This window comes from Metarhizium brunneum, chromosome 2 (genome assembly GCF_013426205.1).
Source record: "Metarhizium brunneum chromosome 2, complete sequence".
Taxonomy (NCBI): domain Eukaryota; kingdom Fungi; phylum Ascomycota; class Sordariomycetes; order Hypocreales; family Clavicipitaceae; genus Metarhizium; species Metarhizium brunneum.
In genome coordinates, this window is record NC_089423.1 from 2,356,305 (window position 1) to 2,375,311 (window position 19,007).

The window sequence follows — 19,007 nt, forward strand, 5'->3', positions numbered from 1 at the left end:
CTCCTTGATTCATTACGTCATCTGCGTGCTTACTCGCTATCGCTATCTCCAAATATTGCTTTCAACACATCAGCATTAGCTGCTTCCCCTTCGACAGCATCATTCTTCTCTGGATTCACCTCCACCGGTTGCTGTACTGGCGTTACAGCCCCTGATGACGTCGGTGCTTCCACAGCCGGAGGTGCTGAAACAGAAACATTCAAATCAGACGTAGACCATTGCGTTGGCATCGCCCGACTATCGCTCCTCTTTGGCGTCGATGAGGTATTATCTGATTCGCGATCCGGTGCAACATGCGCAGGGGCGCGTACATTGAACCTCTTACAGAGCAGCCTTGTTGGGTAGAAATCTCCCACGGAGCGCGTCATGTGTCCAAACATGCCTAGGACAGCTGCTTCTTCAGCTGCATCTTTACTCTTTGGTTCGGGCTTTGACAGTAAATCTGTCCGCGTCTTGTCATCGCTTCCGTTGCCGTTGTTGGATGATGGATTAAGAACCGTCTTTGATGTAGTGAATCTTGACGCCATGAAACCCGTCATGGGCTTAAAGATCCTGGCGCAGTTGTAGAATTCATTCATTTCTCGAATATAGTCCTCATCTGTCGCTCTCGGCGCTTTATCTGGGAGATCTTGCCCAGGATTCGCCTGAGACATCAAGTACTTTCTGTAGCGGCCACGCTTTGCCTCGTCATCTGCATATGGCCCAGCCGAGCTGCGGGATAGAGCTGCCGCTGCGGTTGATTGGTCCAGTTTGGGAACTTCGTTCCATAATGCCTGGCGTCTATCATCTTCTGACAGTGGGGTGTGACCTTCGGGGAGTTGGCCCAAACCAGGCGGGAGATGCTTATTTCCAGATAGAGCTGCCAGCTTATCTCTTGAGGAGGAAGAAATGAAGTCGAAGACAGACTTGCCCGGGAGGGCAGTCTCACCAAGAAGAGCTGCTCGAGATCTCGGGTCCAAGGTAGATACTTTTGCAGCATCGGCAGTTGAAGTGTATTTAGAAGAATCCCCCATATTCAACGGGTCTTTGGATGACTTCCAACCCTCGGGAACGGGAGGTGGCGCGTATTGTGACAGAGCAGCCGCCAAATCCTCTACGACCTTTGCCAGGACGAACCCATCTAGTGGGAGCCGGCCATCATGACATCGGCGGAGGTTGTGTCCAGCCCTCGCTGTCTTTGATAGAAATACTGGCGCTTTCTTAAGAGACGGGTTCACTGCAGCCGTAGCTTTCTTCTTCTTCTTCTTTTCCCCTCCCATAACGCGATTGTATCTTATCTTGGGTCCCATCTCATACGGGTCTTCTTCATCCGAGCCGGTGTCGTTGAGCACACCAACGCCAAAAGCGCCCCTTTGAGATTTCGCTTCCTTTTTTGTTGCAGAAAACAAAGACGGTCTGCCGTTCTTGTCCAGTGCGTCGTCATCGTCATTATCCTGGTCTGAATCGCCAGTCTTTCCCAGACTTTGCAACCTCGCGCCGCCTTGGTGTCCCAGACCCATTCTATCCGTTTTTCGAACAAATTGTATCATTTGAGCATCGTCGGGAGCAAACAGATACATCTTGTTGTTGTCGGACACAACACCGCTCATTCCCACGTCGAGTCTGGCACCCCGTCGAATCTTGGGTCCAATTCCCTGGCCATCTTTCCAGCCCATTCTGCGTAACAGCTGTAGTCCCTTTGTGTCTCCGGATGATTTGAATAGCCCCATAAGCCCGCCAGCGCGCATTTCATCCGGGGTGGACGATCCCAGCCCTGCAAAGGCTTGCGAAGTTTGGAGTTGCTGTGCTTCCGCTGCATCCTCCAGGTCTTCCTCGTCCATGTACTCCTCGGCTCTTTGTTGGATTGTGGTTGATGCTGTATCATCTTTGCGACGGTTCGAGCGGCTGGAGACAAAGGTAGACGGCGTCCATCCCTCTTTGGAGCCCACAGTATTGAAATAGCTGTGGAATGATGATTAGATTTGGACGTTGAATTACTGCCGCGCTACAGCTCCAATTAGCACGTACCCTGCACTCCAACCGCCCGTAAAGGCACCGTGGAGCCGTCTTCTGCCCTTTTCGTCCCTCACGTCTTGTTTCCACAGAGGCAAATATGAGCCATCGTCGCGCGAGTCGGTTTCGTCGGGCAGAGGCGTGCCAAAAAGAGCGTACGGGGCGTGAAGGTCTGCCTCAAACGTCGACCGAGAGCGCTTGTACGACATAGTGGCTCCGGGGCCATAAAACTTCCATCAGGCTTGTTCGCTATTGTGTCATGACCTTGAAAGTCTGCTTATTAAAAAAGGTGACGATGCGACGGAGCAAAGTTGTTGGACATTTGGATGCGTGTTATCGATAAGCGACAGTGGGCTGCCGGCACTAGTATGTAATTTACTTGCTATTACCCACCGGGGCATCTGGCAGTTGGCAGGTACCTAGCAGATACCTCGTGGGTTGGACAGACTGGTAATGTCCCCTGGTGAGCGGGCATGTTGAAACAGTGAGACTATAATATTAATGGTAGTGTCTACAAAGTAGGCCGGTGTTGGTCAGAAGGATTTTGTCACAAAATCTGGCCCAATGATTTTTTTTTTGATTGGGCAAGGACACGTCGAAGCATATACGCCATAATTATCCACGGGTCAAACACACGAGGCTGGTCTGATCCATTCATCTCCATCCACCTCGCCTCACACGGCGACATGATGCGTCTAATGCATGACACAAAGGTCCAGGGAAGTTCAGCTGGTGTGTGGAGGCGAGGCCTCTCATTGCCGACTGGACAGTAGTACTACTACTCCGTACTACGTACTAGTAGTAGTAATTGGCATTAGATGCCAAGACCCGGAGATACGACTTTGTCGACGTGCCGCTCCAGTGTTGCATTCAGGGGCATTCCAACAAGCGGCGACTGGGCTGGTTGTACGATGACGCAAGGGCTTTCGTGTACAAACTTGACTTGGCGAAAACCTTGACTTCGGTCAATGTCTCTGCGAGGCCATGATAGCATCGTCATGTAGTTGTTGATTCCATGTACATACGCATGCATCTTGCACTCCATGGCACTTGGACTGCTTATACTAGTATCAAATGAACCAGACTTAATCCGTCGAGCAGTCAAGGACGCGGTGCTTGGACTGGGTACGGGGTGGGTACGGGTCCTGGCGACTGGGAGTCGTTAATCAGCAATTTCATCTTGTCAGTCGGTGCCGAGGACCAGGGCTGGGTGCCAATTTGTCGAACAAAGCAAGGAGGACATGGCGGCCCCCAACGACCAAGCATCATCAGACGTTTGCACATGTAGCATCCCCAATCCAGCCAATGTCCAACCGTCGACGCGGGACAAAGAAGGAAAAAGGAGAGAAAGAGAAAAAGAAAGAAGCAAGAAACAAGAAGCAAGAGAAGAGCGATTGGCTGGTTGGCTGGGCCGGGCACGAGTGCGTCCATGATCCATTCAATGCTGCGTTTGCCCACATGCTCTGTGCTTCACGAGAGCAAGAGCCAATGTCGCCGCCCCTGGTGTCGTCGGTTGCGCAGCATAGACCAGTTGGCCGTGATTGAACAAAGGCCGTTGATGGTCTTTAGTATCGCGTCTTGTCTTGTGTGCTCCATATTCGCTCTTCTTTTTCCAGCTCTGACATGTCGTGGTCGGCTATTTGATATTCCCGCTACCCAGCATTTCGAGGTCGCTGCTCTGTAATCTTGTCTGACCAGGACCCCGGGCAGTGCCTCAACCTATCCCACGGTCGGCAGCTGATGCCTGCATCGATTTACCAACACGGCCAATTCAAGATGCCCAGGTCCTGGGAGGTCTTGTCAATCAAGGCGCACATCGGCAGACCACGCCAGATCCGACGGCCCGTCGAGTGTCGACACTGATGGACAATACGTTACACTGTGAATACATCAAGTCAATACGTTGCACACACGGCCAGACAAAGCCTAGGACGGATCAAGCCACCGGACTGTCCCAAACAGCTCTGGAGCTCGTCTGTGTGGCCGCGATTAGCACATGCATCAATTAATGCACTGCGCGCCCGGGTGCCGTTATTTTGGAGACACAGCAGCGCCCCCCTGTGCGCATCGCTCGCGCCTTGAATCGTACGGCACATTGAGTTTGGCACCGTTGGCCGAGAGAAATCTAGATCTCGGCAGCTGTTTACAGCGTCTTTTTTTTTTTTTTTTCCTGTTCCTTTGTCTGTTGCCCTTTGAAGATTTGTAGTCGCGCTTTCTTTTCTTTTCTTATTTGCTCCTCTGTCGGTCAGTTGCTGTGCTTTTTTTTTTCCCTCTGCTTCATCTTTGGTCCGCCTTGTCACGACATCTGGGCCATTGACGATAGTCGCATCACAAGCAACCAGACTAGACATCACATCGACTTTCCCTGGCTACCAGCGCTTGAGATTACTCGGCACTTCGTACTCCCTGGAGCCGCCCAATTCTGTTGCCCTAGCTGCCATGGCTACACACCATAACCGCTCCGCAGCCTCTCCCTCCGTGTTGTCGTCGTCGTCGTCTCGCAATGCCAATGGAGTGAATGGACTGACCCCATCCCGGTCCCAATCCACCAGGTCCACGTCTGGGCGATCCCAGCATTCAGCACGCTCTTATTCCTCGTCACCAGCAGCAACCGCTTCAGCATCTGCTACTCCTCTTGCTTCTCCTGCTCGCTCCTCTCGACCCCCTCTGTCCGCATCGTCGGGAGCCTCAGCCTTCGCCGCTGCTGCTGCCGGTCCTCGTCTGCCTGCCGCCTGCTCGCTGCCAAAGTCAGCCTCCAGCTCAGACTCCACAGCGGCCAACACTCCCGTCGTCTCCAGGTCCTCGTCCCGGTCCAGGTCCAACTCCAACTCCAACTCCAACGCCAACTCGAGGAGCCACGTTCAAAATCACAGCCAGGATCTCGGTCACGGTCACAGTCAAAGTCAAGCCAAGAACCAGAGCCCGCGTCACAGTCTCCAGCGTGTCCCTACCAACGGCACCAGCCACCAGGGCGCTGCCACTGCTACTACTGCTGCCACTGCCGCTGTTGCTGCCGCCGTTGCTGCCCGCTCCACCGGCTCCCAGCAGCATCTGAGCCATCATCACCCGCAGCAGCATCTCCAACACCAGCGTCATCGCCATCACCGCCACGCGTCCACGTCGTCCACTGCGTCCTCTCGCCCTGTCCAGGATATTCTCCCCCATCATGACTATGAGACTTCACACCTAGCATCCTATTCTCATTCAAAGCGCAGCTCCAGCAGAGATCGCACGTCGCTCCCGTCCACGACAAGGGGCGCTGTCGCCGCCCCCGAGTCCCCTTCCGTCTCCTCATCCCAAGCTGCTGCCCGATCCATAGCTCGCCAGGCCAGCACGCGCTCCTCATCCCAACGACACCATCACCAACCCTATCCCTCGAGCGACATGGCTCCCTCCGCCGTCGCTACCAACAATGGCAGTCCTTCTGCTCCCCCTTCCTCCCATGGCGCCTCCGACCCTCACCATCAGTCACACTCTGCCAGCAAACAGACCCGGTCACGCACTACTATTCCCGCCCAATCGGGGAAATGGATTCTTGGCAAGACAATCGGCGCCGGCAGCATGGGCAAAGTCAAGCTTGCCCGCAAGGAAGATGGCAGCGAACAGGTTCGTCATGACGTCCCCTTCTTTCCATAGTTTCCCATGTTTTCTGTCGATTTCCTCCTCCGTCTGCTCCTCCCCGAATAAATGTTCCTCGGCTGGCTGTCTCGCCTTGTCGTTGGATGCGCCCGTTTGGGCATCCACCAACCGACCCCTCCTCTTTTGTATCGCAATGCTCTGACCGCCTTGTCTTGTCCGCTTTACAGGTTGCTTGCAAAATAGTCCCTCGAGGCTCGACCGAAGAACATCAGAATCGTGCGGACAAGGAGCGAGCCGACCAGTCCAAGGAGATTCGAACCGCCCGCGAGGCTTCTATTGTCTCTCTCCTGAATCATCCCCACATTTGCGGCATGAGAGATTTCGTCCGCACCAACTACCACTGGTACATGCTGTTCGAGTATGTCAATGGCGGCCAGATGCTCGACTACATCATCTCGCACGGCAAGCTCAAGGAAAAACAAGCTCGAAAGTTCAGTCGCCAAATCGCCAGTGCACTAGACTACTGCCACCGAAATAGCATCGTACACCGCGACCTCAAAATCGAAAACATATTAATTAGTAAAACTGGTGATATCAAAATCATTGATTTTGGTCTCAGCAATCTCTTCTCGCCTCGGGGCCACCTCAAGACCTTTTGCGGCAGTCTTTATTTTGCTGCTCCTGAGCTCCTGCAGGCTAGAGCATACACAGGTCCAGAGGTTGATGTATGGAGCTTTGGCATTGTGCTCTACGTCCTCGTCTGTGGTAAGGTGCCATTCGACGACCAGAGCATGCCAGCTCTTCATGCCAAAATTAAGAAGGGTTTAGTAGATTACCCTAGCTGGCTTTCGAGCGGTGAGTGATCAGTTATGCCCCATGCATACCTATGCATATATATGTATATGCGCAAATGTGCCTTGCGGCATGTCCAACAAGGTTGTCAAATTCGCTGACTCTTCCCTAGAATGTAAACACCTCATGTCCCGCATGCTGGTGACCGATCCTAAGCAACGTGCTACAATGCAAGAAGTCATGAACCATCCTTGGATGACAAAGGGCTTCAATGGACCTCCTGACAATTATCTTCCTGTCCGCGAACCACTAGTGCATCCCTTGGATCCGGAAGTTATCCACGGCATGCAAGGATTCAGCTTTGGCTCTCCTGAAACTATACGAGCTCAACTAAGCAAAATGATTGACTCCGAGGACTACCAACATGCTGTCAAGATGTACCAACGAGAACGAGAGGCTCCTCCTCCTGCAAAAGACGCCGAAAAGAAGAGAGGCTTTGGGTTTGATTTCTACAAGAGACGAAATTCTTCCAATAGCAGAGACACTTTGACCGGTCCAAGCAGCGATACCTTGCAGCTAGGACACGATCCTCTCTACGCCTTTAGTCCGCTGCTCTCTATATATTATCTTGTCAAGGAGAAGCACGACCGTGAGGCAGCTCAGCAAGTCCCTATCACGTCAAGCGGCTCACATGAGAAAGAAAAAGAGAGGGAGAGGGAGAGAACTCGGGAGCGGGAGCGGGAAAGGGAGAGGGAGAGGGAGAATGAAAGGGATCGAGATCATCGAGATCGAGATTATCGAGAACGTGAAAAGGGTGCCGACACTATGCCAGAGCTTGCGCCTCCTCAGGCTGCTCATACCAATGCAACTACATATGAGATGCCTGGCGAAAGGCCCACTGGGGGACGGACAAGGCCCCGTGCCCGCACTCATGGCGAAGACGATGCACCAGAGTCAGCGAGACCGCATGGGCATCCACCACCTCCTCCTGCGCCGGAAACCAAGGTCGAACAGCTGCAAAAGAAAGAAGGCACTGCAGCGGGACTGCTTCGAAGGTTCAGCACTCGGAAGCGCCGAGAACCCGAGAGACTGGACAAGGATCGTTCTCATCCTCCCATGGTGCAAGTTCACTCTCCGTCTGATCCAGCACCATCACCCGCCACTCCCAAGAAGAGCTTCAGCATTCGCCGCGGTAGGCGGGACCGTGATGAACCACCAGTCCCGCCGATTCGATCAGGAAGCAGCCAACCTCAGCACAGTGCGCTACTCAGCCCCCCATTGTCCGCTCATGGCACGAGGGACAGCCGAAGATCAGGTTTAGGACGCTCTACTAGTGTTAATTCAGCGGAAATGCGTCGTCGCCAGGGCGGCAGATTACCCAAGGAGGCCGCCGCTACCAGTGGCTCTGAACAGTCTGTGTCAAATGATCAATCAGGGACGTCTCAGAGAGCCCACGCTCACTCCAGATCGGCTTCAATGCGGACTAAATCATTGGGACATGCCCGCCGAGAGAGCATACAACGTCGTCGCTTGAGACGCGAAGGACTTCAGGAAGCTGACGTGCCTGAGGAGACGGACTATGAACCAGATCAAAGTGGCGTATCCACAGATCGACTTGACAGCGCTGAATTGGCCAAGCCAGTGTTCCTGAAGGGTTTATTCAGTGTATCAACAACCTCTGGCAAATCCGTACCGGCAATCCGAACAGATATTAAGCGCGTTCTCAAACAATTGAATGTTGAATTCACAGAGATCAAAGGGGGCTTTTCCTGCCGACACACGCCAAGCATCGATTTGAACAAGGTGCATGACCATCCCACCAGCCCTGGTCAAACTCCAGGCCACCGACGTCGCTTCAGCTTCGGTGGCTTGATGCGAAACGATGATCGAGAAGAGATTCGAGAGCTGGACCGAGAACAACGCCAACCACCGACTCCTCGAACTCCCGGTCGACCAGACCGTGATCGACCAGAGAGAGAGAGAGACCGCTCTGATCGGGATCGTTCTGATCGCGACCGCAGCTACTCCAACTCGGAGACGTCGGTGGATAGCATCCCTCGACGGAATGGCGGCACTACGAGGCGAGCACCAGGCGAAACGAGCACCCAAGTCCAAAGTGACCTTGGCGAGAGCATGGTCCTAGAATTTGAAATCTTCATTGTCAAAGTACCTCTCCTGTCACTGCACGGAATCCAATTCAAGCGGATGACAGGCAACACGTGGCAGTTCAAGAACATGGCAGACCAGATACTACGAGACCTGCGGCTCTAGATCCTCCAAAGTCGCCTCCCGAAGTGAGAAGTGCTATCTTCTGATTGAGACCATCATGTCACACCATTCGGGCGTTTATTGATTTGGGGGGGGTTTGCAAGTCTGCTGAGCACACAAATCACTGTTTTGTTATGTTGCTTCTCACGGCTTGATAGCAGGACGAGTGAAGACGGTGAGCCGATGAGTAGTGGCTTGGGTACCAGACACAGGTTCTATTTTCTTTGGGCCATGACAGCGTGGTGCCGGGCCGTAAAACCATCCACAAACAACAATACAAGCATCGTGTTTGTATAAGGGCATATTGAGCGTTTCAAACAATTCATTCATTGTGTAATATTCTTTACTCCCCTCCTCCTCCTCCTCCTTCTCCGTTGAATGGTAGGATTCTGAGAGCACTCTAGACAACATTTGGAGTGAGAGCATATTTTTGGCCCTAGAGCTAGACGGGTTCTAGGGTGGGATTTTTTGGTTGCGGGTTTTATTCAGATAGCATATATGGTAGTTAAATAGGAGAGGCAGATACATAAGTAATGACACAGCAGTTGATTGGGTGCTGGTATGAGCTTGTGTCCCGGCTTGATGTGCCTCCATATGCATATATGTGATGGGTAAGTAGGTTGAACGGCGGTTCGTTGCCCGGCTCGGGGTTCAGCGGAGGTTGTCAACGACATTGGCTGGGAAACCTGGACCAGACTACATGGCCCAGCGCACAAGGGGAAATGGTGGGACAGCATCAATTGATGGATGATGCAAGACGTGAACTTTCTCGAGCCCGGGCCAAAGTAGTGCGTACTAGTCCAAAGTACAGGGTAGCCTGGCGAGTTCTACGCGGTGGATAGCCTGCTCCGAAGTCCCTCGACGACTCACAAGTCTCCATCATGCATTTTGGTGTTGGACTCTTGACCGGTCGCAGCACAAGACGGCCCCAGCATGCTCGTGCTGTCAGAACCTCAGAATGCACGGCCTGCATTGGGCTGCGTCAGGCTGAGGAACATGGCGAGGCTGAGCAAGATTTCCCCAGATCTGACTGTTGATTGGCCAGGGACGGCAGTTCTTCCTGATCCGTGCGCGGGAGGGCAGGTTGTCGTCGCCCTCGGGCAGGCGCCAGGCAGGAACGGCGGCTTTGGCTCGTGGCTTGTGCTGCTCAATCGGCTCGGCCATGAAGCGGAGCCTCAACCAGGTCAAAAGACTCAAGGCGGTGGAGCGGGCGCAGTCCGAGCACGAAGACACCACCACATCACGGCAACCCTTCAACAACCACGACGTCTCCAAGCCTGCCAAGCCTATTGTCGCATCTGCATTCGCATAGCGAGTCGTTCCTCTTCTTCCCTTTCAACTATTTCTGTGTCTCCCCACTGTGCAACCTGTTGCACGACCCAGACGCGCATTGAGCTGCCCTCGCCCTCTTGCTGGTCTCAGCAAATAGCTCTCTCGCCCTTCCGTCCACAACACACAAACCTGTCTGCGTGAGACCAGCGGGATCGTCTTGAACGACACCTTTTCCGAGCCTCTGCCAAGTCGCTGCAAGCGCCATCATATCTCTGGTGCCGCAGTAAGCTCTGCCCCCCCGGAGCTTCCTGACCCGATAACTCTACGCGCGATATCCGGCATTTTTTTCCGACCCCATTCCGAAGCGAGAGATTGAATTTGAAAAGATATACCCGTCTCAACCTCGCCCTCTTGCCCAAGATGATGTCTTCGACGCACATTTATACGCACCCCCAATACAATCCACAAGGCGACTCTAGCTGGATGCACCAGCAGGCGTCGCACCACCAGCAGAACCATGTGTCTGTTGCTCCAACAACAACAACAACAACAACAACAACAACAACAACAACAGCAGCAGCAGCAGCAGCAGCAGCAACAACAACAGCAACAGCAACAACAGGTTCAGCAACAGCAATCGCACTTCAACCGCATGACTGGTAATCATTCTGCCGGTGGCACTGGTGGCAATATGGGAGGCGCTCATGCCCAGGATTCCGGCCATGAGAACATCTCGGAGGATAATCGGCGCACGATGGCGTACATTGCCGATTTATTAAACGAGAACACGAGGGAGGCAGCTTTGCTAGAGCTGAGCAAGAAGAGAGAACAGGTGCCTGAACTAGCTCTGATTTTGTGGCACTCATTCGGTGAGCATTTGTCCAAGGCTGAAATGACGGATGCCCGTGAGTCGAAAATGATAGTTCAAGCTAACGAATTTGGTTGTTTTAGGGGTTATGACCTCTCTTTTACAGGAAATAATTTCCGTCTACACGCTTCTCAACCCTTCGCAGCTCACAGCTGCTGCGTCAAACCGCGTTTGCAACGCCTTGGCACTACTCCAGTGTGTTGCGTCGCATAATGATACCCGGACCTTGTTTCTTAACGGTCAGTCCACGGCTTCCAGGAGGGCCACAGTGTTGAATAATGAAGCTGACAAGGCGGACTGTAGCGCATATCCCTCTGTTCTTGTACCCATTTCTAAACACGACATCCAAGTCCCGACCGTTTGAATACCTGCGACTAACCTCCCTGGGTGTTATTGGTGCGTTGGTGAAGAACGACTCTTCGGACGTTATCAATTTTCTCCTCACAACGGAGATTATTCCTCTGTGCCTTCGGATCATGGAGACTGGCTCAGAGCTTAGTAAGACTGTTGCCATATTTATTGTTCAGAAGATTCTGCTGGACGATAACGGCCTCAATTATATCTGCGCCACCTACGAGCGCTTCTATGCTGTAGGCACTGTGCTGAGCAACATGGTCGCTCAGCTTGTCGAGTCCCAGACTGCACGGCTCCTCAAACACGTGGTCCGATGCTTTCTTAGGTGAGTGACGAACAAATGACCAGTATTTCACAAAGTGCTGTTGACTAAGTGTGGCGCGAATGTAGACTTAGCGACAACGCCCGAGCTCGTGAGGCTCTTCGCCAATGCCTACCAGAACCTCTGCGAGATGCTACCTTCTCGTCTGTTTTAAGAGATGACGCTGCAACTAAGAGATGCCTTGCTCAGCTCCTTATCAATTTGTCTGACAACGTCGTGGACAACTCGCAAGGCGTTTCCAACATGTGAAGGACGAGTCAAGATGAGATTGAACTGAAAGAAAAGCACGTCGAGTTGAAAAAAAAATGCACAAAGATATCTTTCATGAGGCATTTGTAACACAAGAAACGACCAATCTGCATTTGTCACGGCGAATTTCAGGGAAGGCAGGTTTTTTTTTACCGAGATCCATGGGCGAATGAGTGGTTTTCTTCGCTGGTATTATATATTTGGAGCATTTGCACAAGAGAGACTTGTGTCATGCAAGAAAACAAAAGGACGTCACAGGAGAAAAGCATGTGGCATTGTTTATACGCATTGACTGCCATTACTTTCATGGTATAATTGGTGCTTCTTTCCGCCAAGGAGAGGTTGCTTGCAAGGAACTAGGATTACGTGGCACTTGAGAACGCTTTTTGCAGGCCTCCGGGCAACTTTCGGTTTGGCCATGATTTTATGGAATTGGAGTCGTGGTTTGAACGTGTATAATGGGCAAACTCTGGGTGGTAAAGGGCAGTTATCAGAGTACGAGCCGAGCAATTTGACTGTGGTTTTCGTGCCACGGCTTGTTCCATTCGTCTCTTCTACATGGTGCTGAGAATACGGCTTATTTTTATGGAAAGGGCGGAGGACGGAGTTTTGGGCGTTTGGAAGGAGGATAAGGGGGACATTTGGGCTTGCGCCTGGTGTTTTTTGCTCTCCATTCAGGCATCTATCAGAGGATACGGGTCGGACACGAGTAGCAAGCAATTGTGGATTGCGACGGGCATTGTGTATATTCAAGTTAGGCTTGACGGAATGTATTTGTATTTGCACCCGCAATGGAGAGTAGTAGATGAGTAGCCGTCTCGAGTGTTGGCGTATACATTGTGACTGAAGAACAAGACTGTCCAGCTACCGTCTGTCATGGGAATATGTTCCCACGTCCGGCACGAGGAAGCGCAGCCAACGAGACACGCACGCACGAATCTATGCTTTGCGCACCACACATGACCTCTCGTGGCTCGCTGCAAAGAAGCTCGCTTTGGACCATGTCACGATGGGGAAACTCTCCCGTCCGTCCCACGTCTCACCAGGAGCACCGAGCAGCTGCTTCCAGCTATCCTGGATTACCCATCCGACTTTAGGTAGGCATGTATGTACGAGGTACGCATCCAGAGCCCCGAAGGCAAGCATCTACAGCGGGCTACATACAAACCGGGTTATCAGTCGAAAACGAGTTGACGTCTGGCGGCTCGCATTCCAAAAGTCAAAAGTCCTGCGTCAGCGGCCGCACCGCCGCCCCACGAAACAGTGAAATCCTCCGTTTCACATTCTGTGCGTTTGCCCCCCCGCGGCGGCCTTCTTCTTCGTGTCTCTGCCGAGTTGCCATGCCCGGACGGACGTGGACTTCGCCGCGTGGTGTTTGAAACTGGAAACAGTCTGGTCCTAGGCCCCCCCCCCCCTTCCCCATGTGGCGGGCGAATTGTAGGTTTTCCTGCCGCTTTTTGACGTGAGATTCCCCCCCTCCCATGTGTACAAAACGTGGTAGTATAATAACCTTCTTACTCATACGACCAGAGATACTTTGCACGCCCCCCCATCAGCCCTGTGGCCACGATGTGACCGGGATTCTACGAGTTCTAGACTTGTCAAGAAATGCCAAAACGTCTGGGGGTTCCCTCGCCGGCGTCTCGGTCATCTGCCGCTCAACCGTCCCCAGTGCTACGCCTGCCTGCCTATAGGGAACGAGGCAGGGGGAAAGTTAGCTTTTGCGTCAGAAAGCTTAGGGCATCGTGCCATTCGACTACGTACGCGGCATCCACGCAAGTCTACTTTGATGAATCCGGCCTTGGGCGAACCAAACAGATTGTTCTTCATTATACAACACCGTAACCTACTACCATCTATGTATGTATGTACTACTTGAAAAAGGTTCCCCTTGTAAACTTGAGTGTGGGGAGGGGGCGGACGCCCCGTTGGTCACGATGGCTAATGATTCGTCATCAATGTTACCATTTCTTCATGGCGACGAATAAACATAGCCGTATTGCTTCTTGGCCTCATCAACCAATTGCTTGAGCTGCTTTGCCTGTTCGGCAGCCTCGCCTACTTGGGGCGTGAGGGCTGAGGACGCCGGTGCAGAGGGAACCTGGAAGCCCCTCTGTACCGCGGGACGCTCCCAGCAACGTGCCAGCCATGCCTTGATGGACGGGAACTGGTCAATGGAAATGGTTGTGCCTCGGACGGCGTTGACCCACCCCAAGAGAGCAATGTCGGCGATGCTATACTTGCCCCGTCCCGGACCTACGACGAAGTCCCGGTCCTTGAGGCGAGCGTCGAGGATGCCGTACAGCCGTTCCGTTTCACCAACATAGCGCTGCATTCCGTAGGCAATCTTCTCCTTGGCGGCTCGTACAAAGTGGTTGGCTTGCCCCTGCATGGGACCCAGGCCACCGTGCTGCCAGCCTATCCAAGACTCTGCGCGTGTATAGTCATCATCGTCTGGGGCAAACGAGAAGAGTCTCTCCGTATCATATCGGCGAGACAGGTACGACAAGATTGCATTGCCCTCAAAAACAGCCAAGTCGCCGTGGTCATGGTCGACAATGGCGGGAATGCGACCATTCGGGTTAATGGCCGTGAACCACGGCTCCTTTTGAATATTCTGGCCGATGTTGATACCCTGGGATGTATACTGAAGCCCATAGGCCTCCTTCAACTCTTCAAGGAGGATGCTAGCCTTGTATCCGTTGGGAGTGCCTACACGTGGTCGGGGTGGACAAAGTCAGCACTCTGAACATCTCAAATGTGAGGGGTGAAGGCGAAATTCCTATTGCTCCTCCAACTCTTGGACGCCACCATCCTACATGTCTTATGTGTGTGTGTGAAAGCATCCTAGAGGCTGACGGGGGTTTCCTCCTCCCTGTGCCTCGCCTGCCTCATCTGCACTTGCTGTGGGGGACACGGGAATACAAGATAGGAATGGAGAAGTTCGTTACGGAGTACTCCGTACTAGCTCTACGAAGCGCCAAACTTGAGATCCCACAGGGAGTGAGTGGCAGCTCATCTCGCTCGTCGTTGAGCGACAGCCGGAAGCGAGACCCCGTCGGCCTGTTTGTTGGCTCTAGTTGCTCTTGCATGCATAGCCACGAGGAAGCCAGAGCCAACAGATCCAAGGCGCATGGGACGTAGGAATGGGGGCTGCCAGGCGGTTTCATCGGCCGACTTTCAAGAAGCTAATGGCCACAGGGTCTCTTTGTCAAAGGGGGAAAGGGGACCCAAGGGGGCAACAGCCGAGCGAAATCGACAAGGCTCGCGATGCATGATGCTGTGGCGAAAGCAGACAGTCTAAACTCTGATGCCCGTGCCAAACAAGCGAAAAGACGCGAGCGCAGATCCCATTTTGCAGGGTGCGCCATTCACAAGAGCTGCCTCGTGCAATTTGCACAGCAATGCCCGCCCTTGAGCTGAAGCAAACGAGGCGAAATGGCGGACATGAAAAGAGAGGGGTGTGTAGGTGGCCCAAGACTATTCCTGTCCATGTCATGTGCGTGGTGTTGGAGTCGGTGGGCCAGGATGCATGTAAGAGGTGCCATGTTGGGCAAAATGGGCCGCCAGAGAACAGGGTGAAAATAAAAATAACCAACGCAAGGACAATGCTACAGGAATGACGTACTCCAGGTGAGTAATTCAATGCCCTTGGAGGCAATGAGACCAGTTGGGCGTGCCATATTATTATTATGGGGGGGCGCTGATGATGCTGCTGGCGGTGCTGGCGGCTGCCACAAAAGTCGTCCGAGTCACTGGCTTGTCGTCGTTCTATTAGTTGGCCTGGTCAGAGCGATATCCGAATCGAGGCACTCGCAGGACAGCAGGGTTGATGCGTGGGTCGTTGGCCGAAGGATTCGAGCGATCGATAAGTAGACGGTGCTGTGTGCGAGGTGGATTTGACAGCGATTTTTGGGAATTGGCGGCAGTGGTGGCTGAGACACAAGATAATCGTGAGCGCGATTGAGTGTCCGAGGAGAACAGAACCGCAGCAGCTATATATCAAAGCAAGCAATGGCGACGAGAGCAATGTTTGGGCTGCAATCTGCTGCAATTGACGTCTCAGCCGTGAATTGGTTTCTTTTGCAATCGCGTCATGGGAAGATTCATCAGCAACCGACGGCAGTTGATTTGTCACCAGGCAATGACGCCATTGGCTCCTTCCCTCCCGAGGGCCAATCCTGTTTGCGCTCCGGATCCGGACATGACGATTGGATGATTTGGATCCCTCTTGTACAGACTCGAGATTGGGCAAAGTTTAATGCCAAAATCACGGCCCTGTGTCCGTTCGAGTCTTCACCTCGTCGGTCGCTGCACATGGCTGGTTGGCCTCTACATTGTTGCCATGAACCAACATCGATCGGTATGCAGGGCATAAATTGAGTTGCTGTCCCACGTTGGTCTCGACTTCGAGAGTCCGCTGCAGGTCTACCGCGGACTTTGCTCCGGTGTCGTGCCCCAAATATCCCGCCATGGCATATCTGCAGTAGTACGGAGTACGGACAGCCTGCGACCGGGCCGCACACCAATAGAGTAGGCAGAATCAACAGACAAATGAAAACCCACAAACATAAATCAGGGTCACCTGTGGTTCGCCTGCGCCATCATGCCGTCTTCTCTTATTTCTCCTGGTCCTTGCGTCTGGGGTCTCCTCTATCCGTTCATGAAAATCGCGTGTAATTTACTCCGTACCGCACATATGTATCCATTCGTTTATGAAGATAGCGCGCACTCTGTTTGGTTCCCATCATGTCAAGCCTCCGGCATGCGACCAAATGGGTGGCAGCAACATTTTTCAAAGCCTTTGCGCCGCGCAATACCCCTGACAACGCTGCAAGATGGCTGCTGTGCACCCTCAATCCAAGCCTAGCGCCGAAAAACGTGGTTCGAGAAGGCTTCTGTTGCTGCATACGTACATACATGCATACGTACATGCAGCGTCTGACAAGAAACAGGCTTGAGGCGCACGGCAGATTATGTCATGAGTGCCGTCGAGTTTACCAGCGCAAGCGAGGACGGGCAAGTCAGTTTGCGTGCCTCTTCCTTCGTGTGAGACCAGTAATACTCCGTACTACCGCAGTCTTGTCACTTGTGCATAGCCGCTTCGAGCTTTTACCATGTACATACACATCGCATCCATCTGATGCTGGCCGAGATGCTAATGAAACCGGTCGCATCCTCCACGTTGAAACGTGGCCAGCGTTGCACTGCAGTGTAGTAGGCGGGGGCCAAAACCCATGGATGACATGTCCAATATTGGTCCTTTTGAAGCATAGCATGTCAAACTGGAGAGGCAGGCACATCGTCTTCGCACGTTGTCTGAGACATTGTTCTGTCATGGCTTTGTAATGGTCCCTTTCCATCTCCGTCCATGCCTGACAGTACTTTGCAAACAGTCCTCGTGCACTTGGATAAATTCCGCCGTGAGGAGTGGTCAAACCGAATATTGACTTTCGTTTCGCCAGGTTGAACCTACTCACCGGCGCGAGTGGGATATTATGCCCCGACTCCAGAATACAAAAGCATGAGGGAAACTGGGACAAACAAACGTCTGGTAACCACAATTGCCGGCCTTCCGAATGATTCCTGTTCTGTCGTAGTATATCCTTTTAGTTGGCTCCTTTGCACGGAGGACGCCGTTGTGTAGCTTCAATGCCGATGTTGCCTTGACGGAATGTAGCCCTACCATGCTTCGAGTCCCTCAAATTGACTTTGTCGGTTGGAAGAGCAAGCGGCACCACCACCATCAGCTGCGCCCAGCCCGCAGGTTACAGCCGGCTCTGGGGAGGCATGGTATTTGTTGTTGCACCCCAGAGATCTGGGAAACTCTGCCGTAAAGAAAGTTCAAGGAGACAACGAATGTGTAAGACTTGTACAGTATTATGAGAGTATGGTCAGATGCCCCAATTGTGACAAATGCTAAAGTTTCTTTCGTCCGGGTTGTCACTCACAAACTCTTGTCTCGGTGTCGCCTCGTGTGCGCCACTTCTGTTGCTCCATTGCCGTCAAATGCTGTGATATGGTTCTGACTCAGCCTGAACCAGCAGAGAATGCTGCTCGGCACGCTTCGGCAGATGCTGTAACAAGCCTTCATCTATTCTTGCCCATGTCAGTCGTCAGACCAGACGCGGCAGCCACTTGGAAACCATCGGGCATCGGCACCATATGGGGATCTCAGCAGTTTTGTTGTATGATGAGCTCAGGCTTCCTACCGGCCGACAAGGTTGAATGAAATATTTCGGACTACAGTTTCCAACAACCAGAAATCTGGCCGTGGCAGAGAATGACAATCAGCTTCAAGGAAACTCGCTTCTGATCTGGCATATCCATTGCTTCATACAGGGACGCTTCTGGCTTCAGAGTCATCGATAACAGGGTAAGTCCCAAGTCCGGATGGTCTACTCCGTACTCCGTACTCCGTTGCGATATCCGAGACAACACGAAAGGGGACCATGGGGGGAGGCGTGCAATTAAACCAACTCTACCTCTCATTGTTGATTGGAGGACGTTGGTGAAGTGGCTGTGGACCTATCCTTGGAGGAGTTGGTCGGCCTTGCAAAGTCAAAGTGCAGGTTCGCCCCGCAACCATGGACAACTATCCGCAAGAGATTTAGAGAGAGTGTGTGCGAAATAGTTGTAAGCATCACTCGCCCGAACCATAGTACATAGAATTTGCAGCACCAAAGCACAGACGTTAGGAGCTTTTTGGCCACATAGTCAAATTGAGTCCGAAGGTCATTTGAACAATGCATCAGGTTCTCTCACCGTTTCGATATTTGCACGTCGACTCTCTACGCAGGGTTCCATGACCGGACTATGGATAGGGAACAGTTATGACAGCGAGGTGTGGACGATGGCCTATCCGCAACAGAGGTGCTGGTCCAATTGAGCGGTTCAGTAGGCAGGGCTTTCGGTGCAGCAGATCTAGATCAGTAGTGTAGTTCCAGAAACCATCTATCGGTCTGAGGCCTCACAGCCTTGTAGACCCAAGCATGTTGGCATTGGGTAGACGGGCTTCAAACAATACTCGCCCCCAGGGCTCCCTTGAGGCAAGGGGATTCGGATCGGGGCTGATATGCATCGCCGTGGCTCTTGAGTGCACTACTATTGTGACGCTCTTTGTACTCCGTACACGCAATTGCACATTCCAGTGGCTGCTCTTGACGCCAAATAATCGGGGGGCGGGCCTCTCCCATGGCCAAACCAGAAGTGAGAGAAAGGTGCTGCCTACATACACGGCGTACGCCACATGTCAACGAGGAGGTGCAGGGATGGCCTCAGAGGCAAGGACCGTGGCCGCTTCCAATGGGC

At 52.9% G+C, this 19,007-nt stretch overlaps 4 protein-coding genes across 4 annotated transcripts; 2 read left to right on the top strand and 2 right to left on the bottom strand.

Moving 5' to 3' along the window:
• Nucleotides 1-29: 29 nt before the first annotated feature.
• On the bottom strand, nt 30-2,201 carry GPATCH1 (G patch domain-containing protein 1; the record flags this gene model as incomplete). Its single annotated transcript, XM_014691580.1, has 2 exons — nt 30-1,941; nt 2,008-2,201. 2 exons carry the CDS (start codon nt 2,199-2,201, stop codon nt 30-32), a joined length of 2,106 nt encoding a protein of 701 aa, XP_014547066.1.
• Nucleotides 2,202-4,431: 2,230 nt separating this feature from the next.
• On the top strand, nt 4,432-8,634 carry kin1 (Protein kinase kin1; the record flags this gene model as incomplete). The annotated part of the gene is made up of 3 exons (XM_014691581.1): nt 4,432-5,598; nt 5,799-6,426; nt 6,536-8,634. The coding sequence occupies 3 exons, from the start codon at nt 4,432-4,434 to the stop codon at nt 8,632-8,634; spliced, it is 3,894 nt and encodes a 1,297-aa protein (XP_014547067.1).
• Nucleotides 8,635-10,420: 1,786 nt separating this feature from the next.
• rcd1 (Cell differentiation protein rcd1) lies at nt 10,421-11,696 on the top strand (the record flags this gene model as incomplete). The annotated part of the gene is made up of 4 exons (XM_066130186.1): nt 10,421-10,808; nt 10,855-11,010; nt 11,075-11,450; nt 11,516-11,696. The coding sequence occupies 4 exons, from the start codon at nt 10,421-10,423 to the stop codon at nt 11,694-11,696; spliced, it is 1,101 nt and encodes a 366-aa protein (XP_065986255.1).
• Nucleotides 11,697-13,668: 1,972 nt separating this feature from the next.
• On the bottom strand, nt 13,669-15,379 carry yfcG (Disulfide-bond oxidoreductase YfcG; the record flags this gene model as incomplete). Its single annotated transcript, XM_014691583.1, has 2 exons — nt 13,669-14,408; nt 15,325-15,379. 2 exons carry the CDS (start codon nt 15,377-15,379, stop codon nt 13,669-13,671), a joined length of 795 nt encoding a protein of 264 aa, XP_014547069.1.
• Between the last annotated feature and the right edge of the window lie 3,628 nt (nt 15,380-19,007).